This window comes from Python bivittatus, unplaced genomic scaffold (assembly GCF_059951505.1).
Source record: "Python bivittatus isolate LINGU-HERP-01145 unplaced genomic scaffold, Pbiv_v1 ctg000160_np1212, whole genome shotgun sequence".
Lineage (NCBI taxonomy): Eukaryota > Metazoa > Chordata > Lepidosauria > Squamata > Pythonidae > Python > Python bivittatus.
Genome location: NW_028277076.1, coordinates 3,232,773 through 3,244,861, shown reverse-complemented (window position 1 = coordinate 3,244,861; position 12,089 = coordinate 3,232,773). Strand labels below are relative to the sequence as shown.

At 43.9% G+C, this 12,089-nt stretch overlaps 1 protein-coding gene across 3 annotated transcripts in view; it reads right to left on the bottom strand.

Moving 5' to 3' along the window:
* The window catches only part of ASTN2 (astrotactin 2), a 274,360-nt gene that overhangs the window by 72,267 nt on the left and 190,004 nt on the right, over nt 1-12,089 (bottom strand). For all 3 annotated transcript variants that reach the window (XM_088146943.1, XM_088146944.1, XM_088146945.1), the window contains 3 exons: nt 5,995-6,119; nt 5,178-5,282; nt 4,397-4,576 (listed from right to left, as the gene is read on the bottom strand). In XM_088146943.1, the coding sequence (XP_088003069.1) occupies nt 4,397-4,576; nt 5,178-5,282; nt 5,995-6,119 (410 nt within the window). The remainder of the gene's footprint in view (nt 1-4,396; nt 4,577-5,177; nt 5,283-5,994; nt 6,120-12,089) is intronic.

Below are 12,089 nucleotides of genomic sequence, written 5' to 3'. Positions count from 1 at the left end.
AGAAAAGTTTGCACAACATGCGATGTTTGCAGACACTTCGTAGCCTCCATTCAACTAAGAAGCTAGAAGAAACCTGCCTACCATCCATTGGGACTGGACTAATGTATTTTTTTTGGGGGGGGGGGCTAATTCAAAGCTAAATGAGAACGGTGGGGACGGGAGACCAGGAAGAAAATGTTTTTCAGTTCATAACAATTCTGTCCTCTAAACAGGGTTAAACTAGGAAGTCATTTCATAAAGAATATGCTTATGACTATTTGCTATCCCCCCCCCCAAAAAAAAACCCTGAAGTGCCTGCTTTTATAAGCAATTTCTGGCAGATCAGCTGAAGAAAGCAGTATAGCAGGAGAGACGTGCGTATAAGCCCTTGCCTCATGTACCATTCTGATTTTTTTTTTTGGAAAGCCATAGATCCATTTAAGGGGATTTAACATCCACTCCGTTCTGCTGATGGAATACCGCACTGCCAGCGCGTTAGCCAAATAGTCACATTCCTGTTGAAGCCACATCTCTGCCATCTGTTTCCCTCTCAGATTGTGAAATGTGTGCATACGTACCTATCGCGTGGGGACACTGTCTTTTATCATCCACTTAACAATTTGCATTCGTTAACTCTTTTCCTCTTGCAGCCCCGCTTCTCCAAAGCGAAGAGGAGAAACTTTGCACTTCGGGGGACCTGCTCTAACGCAGGGGCCTTTCCTGGTGGATTGAGATTCCAAGCAAACTTTCAGCAGAGTGGGTTTTTAAAAGAAAACCCGATCTGCCCACTGCTTTCGATCAAGTATGTGCATATGGGGGGCTGGGGGTTGAGAAGGAGGATCTCTCCCTTGCCCCATCCCAGAAGTTGCCAAAGATCAGCTTGTAAAGTCAAAAGATGCACAGCTTTGCAATGAAATGCTGCTGAATGTTCTTGGCCCTGTAAGAAGACTCTGCTTCCACTGGATGCCAGCTAGCAAGCTAAGCTATTACTCTGTAGGCACCCTGATGCCCACAAGTGATTTGGCATGCCCATCAGTGATAAAGGCACAAAGGACTATATTGCAAACACCCCAGGGGACATTGTGTGGTCCACCTTTGCTCTAAACCAGACAACAAAGAAATAAAACTCACACCACATAGTACTGAGAGAGTTGAGGTTTTTCTCTTCCCCCACCATAGGTTTTCTATGAACATCATCCCCTTCCTTGTTTCAAACCCTCCTGGTTTCACCTCCTAGCAAATTGACAGCACTTAACATCCCTCACCCCCTGTTTGCTCCTAGAATACACCTTATGTGAATTATTAACCATGTGGTTACAATTTGTCACCAGCCCAAATCATGTGTAAAAAAACGTTGACGCCTTTGGTTCCTGCATGCATCTCTGTGCGCCTCATTTTTAAAAAGGCTGCTGCGTAACAGAACTGGAAGTGAACTTTCCCTTAAAAAAGTAAAGTTCTTGAATTATTCAGTCACCTTCCTTGCTTTTTTTCTGTTCGGAAGGAAGGAAGGAAGGAAGGAAGGAAGGAAGGAAGGAAGGAAGGAAGGAAGGAAGGAAGGAAGGTTGGTTTTGTCTCTTATTATTAAGAGATGGAATAATTGCACCAGTGAAAAATTAAGAATGAGTTTCTGTGCTATACAGTGGGTAACTTCACTGCTATGTGGACATTAGGGTTTTATTAGCTTTGCTTTGCACTAGTTCTATTTCAGCTCCAAAATAGAGTCAAGGTACTTTCATTGTAGCAATAATATTGAGAAAAGGGTAGGGCCTGGTTTGAAGTTGGCACTTACAACCCCTTCCAAAACATTTGCAAGCAACACGTTCAACTTTCATAACAAAAACTAAAATGCTCCTTGGCCGATGGGTGTATTTCTCTGAATCTGCTGGTAGCATGGTCTGATAAAGACAACCTTGAAATTGTCCAAGGGAACTCGATCACTTTTCTAATTTAATAATTGGGCTAAAACGGACTAGTAAAGGCTCAGACCTGAGGATATCAATCCGTGGCAATACAACTGACAGCTAACGGTAGCTGTGAAATCGAAAAGGTCTGGAATTCAAAGCTCATCTAGACGGCCAGGTTAGCTTAATCTACTTCACAAGATAGTTTGGGGGCAAGAAGCTTCGAATAGGTCGGAAAGAACTCATAGGCAGCTTGGTGTCTTTCAAATGTTCCAGAAGATCCCTGCCATTGGTGTCTCGTGGGAGTTGAAGTAGAAAACAGCTGAAAGGTATCCAGAACTGCAGTAAATAATGATGTTGTTTCTATTTCGGTGAGCCTGCTTGTACAGAATGGCTACAGCCCTTAGTCAAAAAGAAATCCTCTGTGATTCAAAAACCTGATACTTGGAGTGAACATATAGCCAGAAAGTGCCTTGGATAAAACCTGACTCAACGTAACGTCCCCAGCGCAGGAATCTTGCTGTTACAGCACCCTCGAAAAATAGCCATCCAGCTTTTGGAGGATTTAGCCTTGGGATGAAATCACTGAGTGCAGTCCTATAGATATTAAGGATAAAAATCACTCTGTCGCTGAACTCAGAGCACAAAGGAGTAAAAGGCGAGTCCTTTGTTTCGAAAACAAAACCCTGAACGGACGCCTGAAATTCTACCGAGCTGGACTGCGTGCCAGGTTGAGCTAATGACATGCATGATTCAGGCTGGCTGCCACATTCACAACATCACCTTGTCTCCCGGTTAGATATTTATTCCTGGAAATTATGCAGCAAAGACGATTAATCACTTGGAAGGGGTGCCAGCCCTCCTTCAGCACTTTTTTTGTGCTCGGTAGGCTCACTGCTGCAAAAACCTACCATTCATCTTTGTTTAAGACCTCAGCAAACAGGTAGAGAGTGTTGTGAATACATTTCCTGCCAGAAAACCAAACAAAATAAAAATTGCACCGCCTGGGTGAACAGAGCAGGGAGGAAGGATAAAAAATGTTCCCAGGAAAGTGTGTGCATAAATGTGGCACAGGGTTGGGAAACAAGCCGCAGTTCTGTTTTCTCTGGACCGCAAACAACAATCACGTCGTAAATCGGAGCACGAAAAATCCAAATTCTGCAGAGCGGGAGATAATTATTTAAATATCTTCTTGGGATTGAACCCTGTCATCATTTGTGTGGCTTGGAGAAGAGAAAAGATGTGACAATAGTCTCCAGATATTTACAGGATGATCAGACAAAGCAGCCATAATGTCTGATATTCCAAAGGTCAGAAGTAAAGGAAAAATGGGTAGAAGTTATAGGAAAAGCTGATTCTGGTTGCCTTTGGAGGGGGGTGGTCTCTTTTTTTAATGGAAGGGTTTAAATAAATCTTGGAAAAGCATCTGTCAGAGAGGAAGAGGATGGGTGTTGGATTGGATGACCTCTGAATTCCTTTCCAGTTTTAACACTCTGTGGTTCTATCATGATTTGGGCAGAAAAGGAGTGGGCAGGACTTCTCCATGTCTTCACTTAGAGTGAGTTGAATTAAAGAAAGCAAAGAAGATGCAGATGGCTGTGAAGCCAACTATTCTATGAAAGTTATGCTGAGTGGACCTTGCTTCACTAGGACCAGTTGATGTGACTTCAAAACAAATCAGGCAATTCAAGCCAAAAGAATCATGATCCGGTGGCATAGTTGTGGGAAGACAATAGGAAGATGGAGTTTGTAAAGCAAGCTAATTCTTTCTTTCTTTCTTTCTTTCTTTCTTTCTTTCTTTCTTTCTTTCTTTCTTTCTTTCTTTCTTTCTTTCTTTCTTTCTTTCTTCCTTTCTTCCTTTCTTCCTTTCTTCCTTTCTTCCTTTCTTCCTTTCTTCCTTTCTTCCTTTCTTCCTTTCTTTCTTTTGCTAAAGGTGTTGGGAAAACTGGCAACAGCAAGCCCCAGAACTTCCAGAAATCTATCCTAATTGCATCACTTCGAAGTCCCAAACTTTATTGCCCAGTTTAATGATGTGCTCGGTTATTTATGACATTGCACAATGCATCTGCTGCTGAATTAGTATACTTCTTTAAAGACCATCATTGTCACAAGCGATAAAACGGAACTATTGCCAGACAGCTCAATTATGCCACATTTATAAAAACCTACCCAAATCACCCTGGGCAATTTTGAGGGGGCTGGAAAGCAGATGACAAGGATCACAGCATGTCAGGCGCAGAAAAGGAGAGAGCACCAAGGGCCCTGCAGGCGAAAATGAGGTGTGCAGATGGACTTGTGAGAAAGGAGGGGAGGAAAGAGATGTGTATGCTGGGAGAAAGAGCAGAGGTTCTGGGCAGCTGTGATGTAAAGGGGCCTCCTGGCCTGGGACAACAGGAATGTTGCAAAATGTGAATGCAAAAGTCATTCCAGGTCTTCCAATAGGAACTGCCTGGTCAAACATAATATGCAAGGTTATGTGGCAAGAATAAGCCAGCTTTCCTTCTTAAGCTGCTTACCTTTCTGGTATTGCAACCAGAGTTGCTGCTGGATCTTCTTGCTTGGGAAATGGATGGTGCAGCTGAATTCAGAGCCATATAAGCCCTCTGCTATGTAATGGGAACCGTACTGCTGAATGAAATACAGCAGCTCCTCACGGCTGCTGTCTTTGTCCAGGATCTTGAGGACATTTGCAAACCCTAGAAAGGTAAAGTAGAAGGAGAGGGAGAGGGTTGCAACGGACGACAAAACAACTGGAGATTGCACAGCAGGAAGTGGTGTCAGATCCAGGGTTCGTATCATCTGAGAGCCTGTTGCTCAACAAAGAGCTTAAGGAATTAAAGGCGAGCTGTGATTATATGAGACAAGCAAACCAACTCTAATGCCTTTTGAATGTTCTTCTGTCCAGATCACCATTGTACAAGTGGAATTGAATGTTCCAATCAATTTGGAAAACCAATCTGATTCAAAAACGTGATTGGAATCAAATTGCCCTGCTTACCAAATTTCAAATGGCTGGGTTGAGGAGACGGCCCAGCTAGCTACAAGGCAGCTTGGTAGACCGTTTCTGTCTGTGTATATGGACGCTGCCAAAATGGTTGTCCTTGAAACTTCTACATGTCAGTCTCCTAGGAAGCTGGAAGCTGGAGATATACATCTTATCACTCAGATGTTACAGAGCAGCACAGCTTCCAGCCATTAAAAGATCCACAGAGCCTTGGATGATACCTGCTAGCATCTGCCAGGGGAACACCAGCCATTTTTTACCTGCAAATATTGTTACAAATTAATTGTGCTCACCTGCCGAGAGGGCGATGGTGCTTAGCTTCACTCTGTACAAGTTACTTCGGACCCTCCAGTGTTGAACCATGGGGTACCCCATGGCTTCATCATATCGGATATCACCTGTGAATAGAGAGTCACGGTTCAAAGTGCTTGTTGGACATGGTCAGAGAAGAAGTAAGTGTAGGCAAGGTACAGATGTCCAATCAAAAGAGGAATGGTGGTCCTCAAGAATGAGATGTGGCCACTGACTTTCCTCCTTGTTTTCTGTCAAGGACCCTTCCTTAGTCTGTGTGTGTGTGTGTTCTTAATCCCATTATACTGATACTTCGTAAGCCGTTCACAGTTTCTGGAAATGGAGTAAATTGCATGAATAAATAATTATTAAGCAGTAATAATAAATTGAAAGAATAATAAACAGCAAGTTGTCAGCTTGCTCAGAAGCTAGAGTTCATGTATTTCCATGATGGATGAGGAAGTTAGTCTTCCATGTCTACAGTGGAAGCCCAAGAGTGATTCTTCCTAGCAGACATATTGGAGAGCAAGTTTTTCCGTCAGCTGGAAACTGACGTCAACTGTTAGGGACCAGTTTCTTTTCATTCTCAGCCAGCAGAAAAACTGGACGATTTGGGGGGTAGAAAGATTGGAAAACTCATTCTCTACCACTTCAGTCACTCCTCTGCATGCTTACAGTGACTTGGAATATATTGTTAACTACAAGTTGTAAGAGGGAAATTCAGCCCTGATTCCTGTTCTGCCTGCCTTTGCTAGCCCATTTCTGGAACTGTGGATATGACAGTGTGGAAGGCCACCATAGAAAACTCAAGGTTCCTACCAGTAAGAAGTTGGAGGTTGGGAAGAGGTTCTGATAGCACTCCACGACACTGCTCCTCAACCGGTAAAGGAATGACCACCAGGGCATCAGCCAGTTGGGGAAAGTCCTTGATGAAATTGTTCTCCCTAGCAAAAGAAACCAGAGAATCGAAACACAGTGATTTGGACACAGTCTGGGTGGAGATGCTGGAGAGATGTTGACTTGGATTCAAAAGGGAAAAGACCATAAGACAGACAGACAGACATAAATATGCACAAGGAGAGAAAAACTAATGAATGTCACCCTTTTGGATGGAATTCTTGGTGACTTTACAGACATCCCAGTGGTTCTTCTTCTGGGATTGACTTCCCAGCCTAGCCTACAACTCTGAGATTCCCTGTTGGATCTTCCCTCCACATATCAACCAGTCCTGACCTTTTTTAGATTCCCAACCCAAACAAGGTAGGCCAGCTGCTGACACCTGCTAGATACGTCTTCCTCAGTAAATCCAGTCCCTCCAGTGCAAACCACTTGTCACTGTCTATTCTGGATTATTCAGAGGTTCAGTGTCAAGCAGGACACAGCTTCAGTATTTCCATACCAGCAGTAGAAACATTTCAAAATGGAGTTGCCAAGCTCTCTTGTAGGAAGACATCAAACCTGGTTTCTTTTTCCCATTCAACTCTTCAGTGAACCTTCTAAATCCAGAGGTGGAGAAGTTTAGACCCCAAACACTCCAAGATACATGCTCTATTTATTACTGAAGAATTTAGCAACATACTGGAAAAGAGATGTCCTCAAACTGGCAGAGCCATTCCAAGAAAGTGGAAGTGACTCTTTCTGGTCTCAACAATCTGCTCTCCACACCAGGGTGCCAATGCAAACTGGGTATTTTGGCTCTTCAAAGCCCTTTTCTCAACTTGACGCCATCAAGGAAAGTTTGGCAAAGCTGTTGCCTGGAGCCATCACCTTCTGCCAGTCCCATCCCATAATATTCTGCACAGAGTCCTAAAAGGCAGCCAGACTTCTCTGAAACACAATGCAGCCATTCAACCTCAGGCCTACATTTAATTTTCAAAGGACAGGAATAGCTAATTAACTTGCCTGGATTCTGCCATTATCTTAAAAAACAAAACCAACCAGCCAGGATGGGGGAGGGGATTTTATAAAGGAGGAGAAAACAGGGCTGTTTTGTACATGCAGACTGACAAGATTGATGTTGGCCTGCTGGGGTAAGCCAGATAAGAATCACAACCAGATGAGCTAATTCTGTTCTATTGTAAAGCTACATTGGCAGAATCACCCCGAGAAACTAGGGAGGGTCCCTTCTGAGCCTCTTGCCCCACCCACTATGCAGCTGCGGGCTATGCCGTCTCTTATCTGACCGTTCCCTTGGCAGTGTCTCTTGGCCCAGTCTTTCAAGGTCTTTCCCGCATACCATCACACGCAGATACATAACACAGTTGCAACACCCCGTTGATTGGGTTTAGCTATAGCAACCATTCCTTTCAGTTCTGACTTTGAGAACAGCTCCCTCAGCACTAACATTGCTTATCAGATCATCCCAAAGTCTTTTCGATGCCAACAGTATTGAGCTCGTGTCACAAGAGGTTTTATCTGCTCGGATGATCAGGTGTGCCATCTGTGCCTCGGGCAACAGGTACAATCTGCTTTTCCACGGCAGCCATGTGGAGACCTTTTCCTCCCCCTCCTGCCATTCTTGTTTTCTCCTCTTTGCTTCAGGGACTTGGTGGAAATAAGCAAAATGAAAGATAGGGCGTCAAATAAAGTCCTATTGATCTAGAGCCTGTAAACCAGATGAAACACACAGTGGCTTGCTATAAGAAAAAAAGAAAGGCGTATGAATTACAGACTGTTTCTTATGAACTGGAGACCTGGCAGGGGGAGGCGGGGCTATCAAATTGCACCTCTCACTCTATCAGAAACAAGGATATCTCGAGAAAACAAAGCCATTGCTCTCTGATCATTGCAAACCTGTTTATTTCCGATTCAGCTGGTTCCCAAATCTTGCAGTCACAACGTGACACACCATTTACCGAAGCCCCTTCACCTCTCATCTTTTGTTGTGTGTTTCTGTCTGTCTCTGTCTCTCTCTCTCTGTGCGTTTTGCCACCATGCAGAAATATTTCTATTTCCCTGCAGTTTCTAATGCTGTTTATCCTTTAGGCTGGGTTTTAAAGAACATTTTTTAGAACTTGGCTGTGCTGCTACCAACAATTGTGTTTATTTATTGTTAGTATTTCATTGTTTGTCTTGGCTTTATGCAAATCACTCTGGAAGATTTTGCTTTTCTGCTCGTTGGTTTTTGCTTTATAACAGGGAAAGTTAACTAAACATAAATCTTGCCTCTTCTTACACCTGACAAAGTGGCCTTTCCGGCATCCCCGCCAGCCCTGATAACTTTATTATGGAGTGGGAAAGAGATTTGGCCCAAGGGGGATGAAGAAACAGAACAAAACATTGTAGCATTTGAGCGTATTCTTTGCACAGGAAAGACTTTTCGTGCACAGCCAGAGATCAGCCCCTGGCATTTCATGTTTAAAAAAGTCTTTGGGAGAAACTCTACCCATAAATTCAGAGAGCCAGTATCATTCAAGGTAAGCACAAAGAAAAAGGGGAAAAAACAAGTGAGACCTATCAATGTCTAGAGTTAAACCGAATGGGCGAAAAACTCATTGGAGAACTGTGTGCTTTGTCTCACAGGGCGGTTTAGGGGGTTGGACAATCTGGACTGAGAAAAATGATACAAGGGAACATGTTAAATACCCACCATCACTGTTGGTTTAGACTCTTTCTAGTTCACTACTTAAAGAGAGAGAGGGAGAGAGATCTGGGTTTGCAGTTATACAGCTCTATGGAGACTTGTCCCCAGCTTCTAACTAGATCAGACTGCAACCATATAATTTATGCAGGGGAATCAATAGTTCCCCCTAAAATATTCACCTATTTTAATTTGCCATCCCTACAGGGGGGGCCCGTTTGCTTCTGGGCAGATGTCAAGGTGTCGCTCCTCATCTTGAAAGCACTATGTTACCCAAGGCAACATTGCCTACCATACCAACTCACAGGCTTCCACCATCAAGTGGGAAGAACAGACCTCCATGTAGGAGGTTGCCTGGGGTTAAAGAAAGGAGCTTTGGGGTGATTGTATCACTGGTGTGGAATAAGTTGTCCAATCAGGTTTGAGTGGCCCATCTCTGATGGTCTTCTCCAGTTGGCTTGTAAGACCTGTTTCCTTCTGCCAGACTGAGCTGCTATTAGCAAGAAATTAAAAAAATATATCCATAGTGCTAATAAGTGTTTTGTTTTGTCAATGGCTCTGTCCGTTTGCTTGTCTGTCTGTCCGTCCATCCATCCATCCATCCATCCATCCATCCATCCATCCATCCATCCATCCATCCCAAATATAGTTGAAATGCAAAACACTTTTCAAAATACATAATAAACATATGCATAAAACATAGTTGGGGATGGAGAGAATAAACAGCTTTTTGTCCAGCTGACAGCTCAGGGGTCTGCAGAACTGCTGACCACAGCAGCAGTAGCACCTGGTCTGTCAGCAGCTGCAACAAGAGAGTTTTTCACCTGATAGATGCTGCTACAAAGCATATGTGCCAGACGTAGACTTAAAAAGACCCCTCATGACATAAAAGATAAGAAATGAAGATCAGAGCAGTTGCTTCTCTGTGCGGTCGGTTTCCCTGGGAGTGCGATGGGAGGAACACCCACTGCTAGACAGTTACCTGCCTCCCCTGAGTTTGTGTGCAGAGGGGAAGAATGATGAACATCTTAGTGCAAGTCTCCAAAATACTCTTATTTAAAAGATGCATCTGTAGAGGGGAAAGTTTGCATTTATGCAGTATGATAATCTAGAGTAGTACCATGTTGGGGTAAAACATCCCTTTCAGTGGATGAATCTTCATGGGTGGTGTTCTTGCACTGATTACAAGGTGAGAATGGGTTCCCTTTCTAAATTTTGGTGGAGAATCCTCTCTCTGGCAGACTGAAGTCTCCCTGCAGTTATATCCTTGGGGAAGATTTCAAGAGGGGACATTTGTATGGAGCTTTTCCCAAATGGGAACGGTGAGCAGGGAGAGAGGCTGCAGAGGGATGAAAAGAAGTCCCCCAATAGAAGCAGTAGGACCTTCCATCTCTCGGGACACTAAAGACTGCTTGAAATGCCACCGAGAGAAATGTGAAGAAGAAAAAATTCAAGCAGAATGCAGAAATTCAGAGGGCACTTGAAAAAAACTTCTGAATGTTGCAAAGGGTATTTTGGAGATAAAGATGCACATTTCAGGCAATAGCAAGGTGCCAAATATTTCCAGAAAAATACTGGTCTGCTGGAGAAGAAGAAGAGATAGAAGCCCTACAGTACACATGCATGGAGGGAAAGTCCTACAAAGTAAAGCTTTGACACAAAGGCCTTAGTATAATATGAAGAGGCTTATCTGTAGGTGAGCGATTTGGCCTCTGGCTAATACACCGAGAGGAGAGATCTCTGGATGAATTTTTCCCTACGAGGAAGTTAAGCAAGTTATGGGAGAGCACCAGGATGAGCGCAACCACCAACTTCCCAGCAATGAAAGCCTAGGAAGTTGAAAATATCTCAGAAAATCGCAGTGGCAAATCCTTTCAGTATCATGGCCAGGAAAAGGGTTGGGTTGTGCCCATGAAGTCACCAGGGGTTGAGACTGACTTCTGGAGGGAGAATGTCTGATGGTGCTAAGAGAAAGAGAAGAGTCGCAGTTTTAGGACTCAGCCAATAGAGGGCTGTACATGCTTTGGAACATGGCACATAAGAATGGGAAAAGATAAGAGTTTCTTTCTAAAATTTGCACGTGACCAGCTTTCCTTGCCAACAGCAGACTCCTAGCAAGAAAGGGCAATTTGCTGTGATTTTGCTTTAGACTGGGAGGCAATATTGTGGCTAGGGCTAGAGAGAGAGAGGCCCCAGCTTCCGCCTCCCAGATGTGTGGATTTCTCCCGCACAGCAGAAATGTGAATGTTAAGAGAAAAGTGGGAGAGAAAGAACCCACAGAGACAGAGAGATTCTTCCTTGATGGAAACTCACTGGACAATCCTAAGCAAGCTCAGCATTGCAGCCTGCACCCTTCCCTATCTTTCTTTCGTCCATATTTAAGGCAACTGTTCCTTCTGCTAACCTGTGCATATCAAAGGCAAAACGTTACACTGAGCAAGAGGAGCAAGACTTCTGGCAACAATTAAGAAGAATCACAGGACTTCCATTATTATCTCTTCCCCCATTCCTCTCCCCTTCCTGAGGCGCAGTGCTGGAAATGTTAATCACCTTCCCTTTGTCAAATGAACTTACATTTCCAAAAGGTACAGGGGGAAATTACGAACAAGGGTTTAACCGATCTGCTGCTCAACTAGCTTCTGTGTGCTGGTGGAAGAGACAAGGATCAGAGATCATTTTGACTGCAGGCATGGTAGCAACAGGCTCTGATGGTGGCCAAAGGAAGTCCATAATAAAATGCTCCTTATCAATGCTCCCAAAATACAAACAAAACTCTCAGGCAGAGTTTTCAGGTGAAATCGTGCAGATTTCTAAGTCAGGAGGGCTTCTGTGCAATGTTTCCTCTTCTCCCCCCACCCCATCCAAAAAAAAGGAAAGGAAAGGAAAGGAAAGGAAAGGAAAGGAAAGGAGGAAGGAAGGAAGGAAGGAAGGAAGGAAGGAAGGAAGGAAGGAAGGAAGGAAAGAAAGAAAGAAAGAAAGAAAGAAAGAAAGAAAGAAAGAAAGAAAGAAAGAAAGAAAGAGAGAGGGAGGGAGGGAGGGAGGGAGGGAGGGAGGGAGGAAGGAAGGAAAGAAAGAAAGAAAGAAAGAAAGAAAGAAAGAAAGAAAGAAAAAAAGAAAGGGAGGGAGGGAGGGAGGGAGGGAGGGAGGAAGGAAGGAAGGAAGGAAGGAAGGAAGGAAGGAAGGAAGGAAGGAAGGAAGGAAGGAAGGAAGGAAGGAAGGAAGGAAGGAAGGAAGGAGGCAAGCAAAGCAGGGCTATAAACAAAAGAGGGCAGCAAGTCTGCCCCAAAATTGCAGATGCTAATTTTGGGGTCTAGGTGCATGTTTTAGAAAGAAA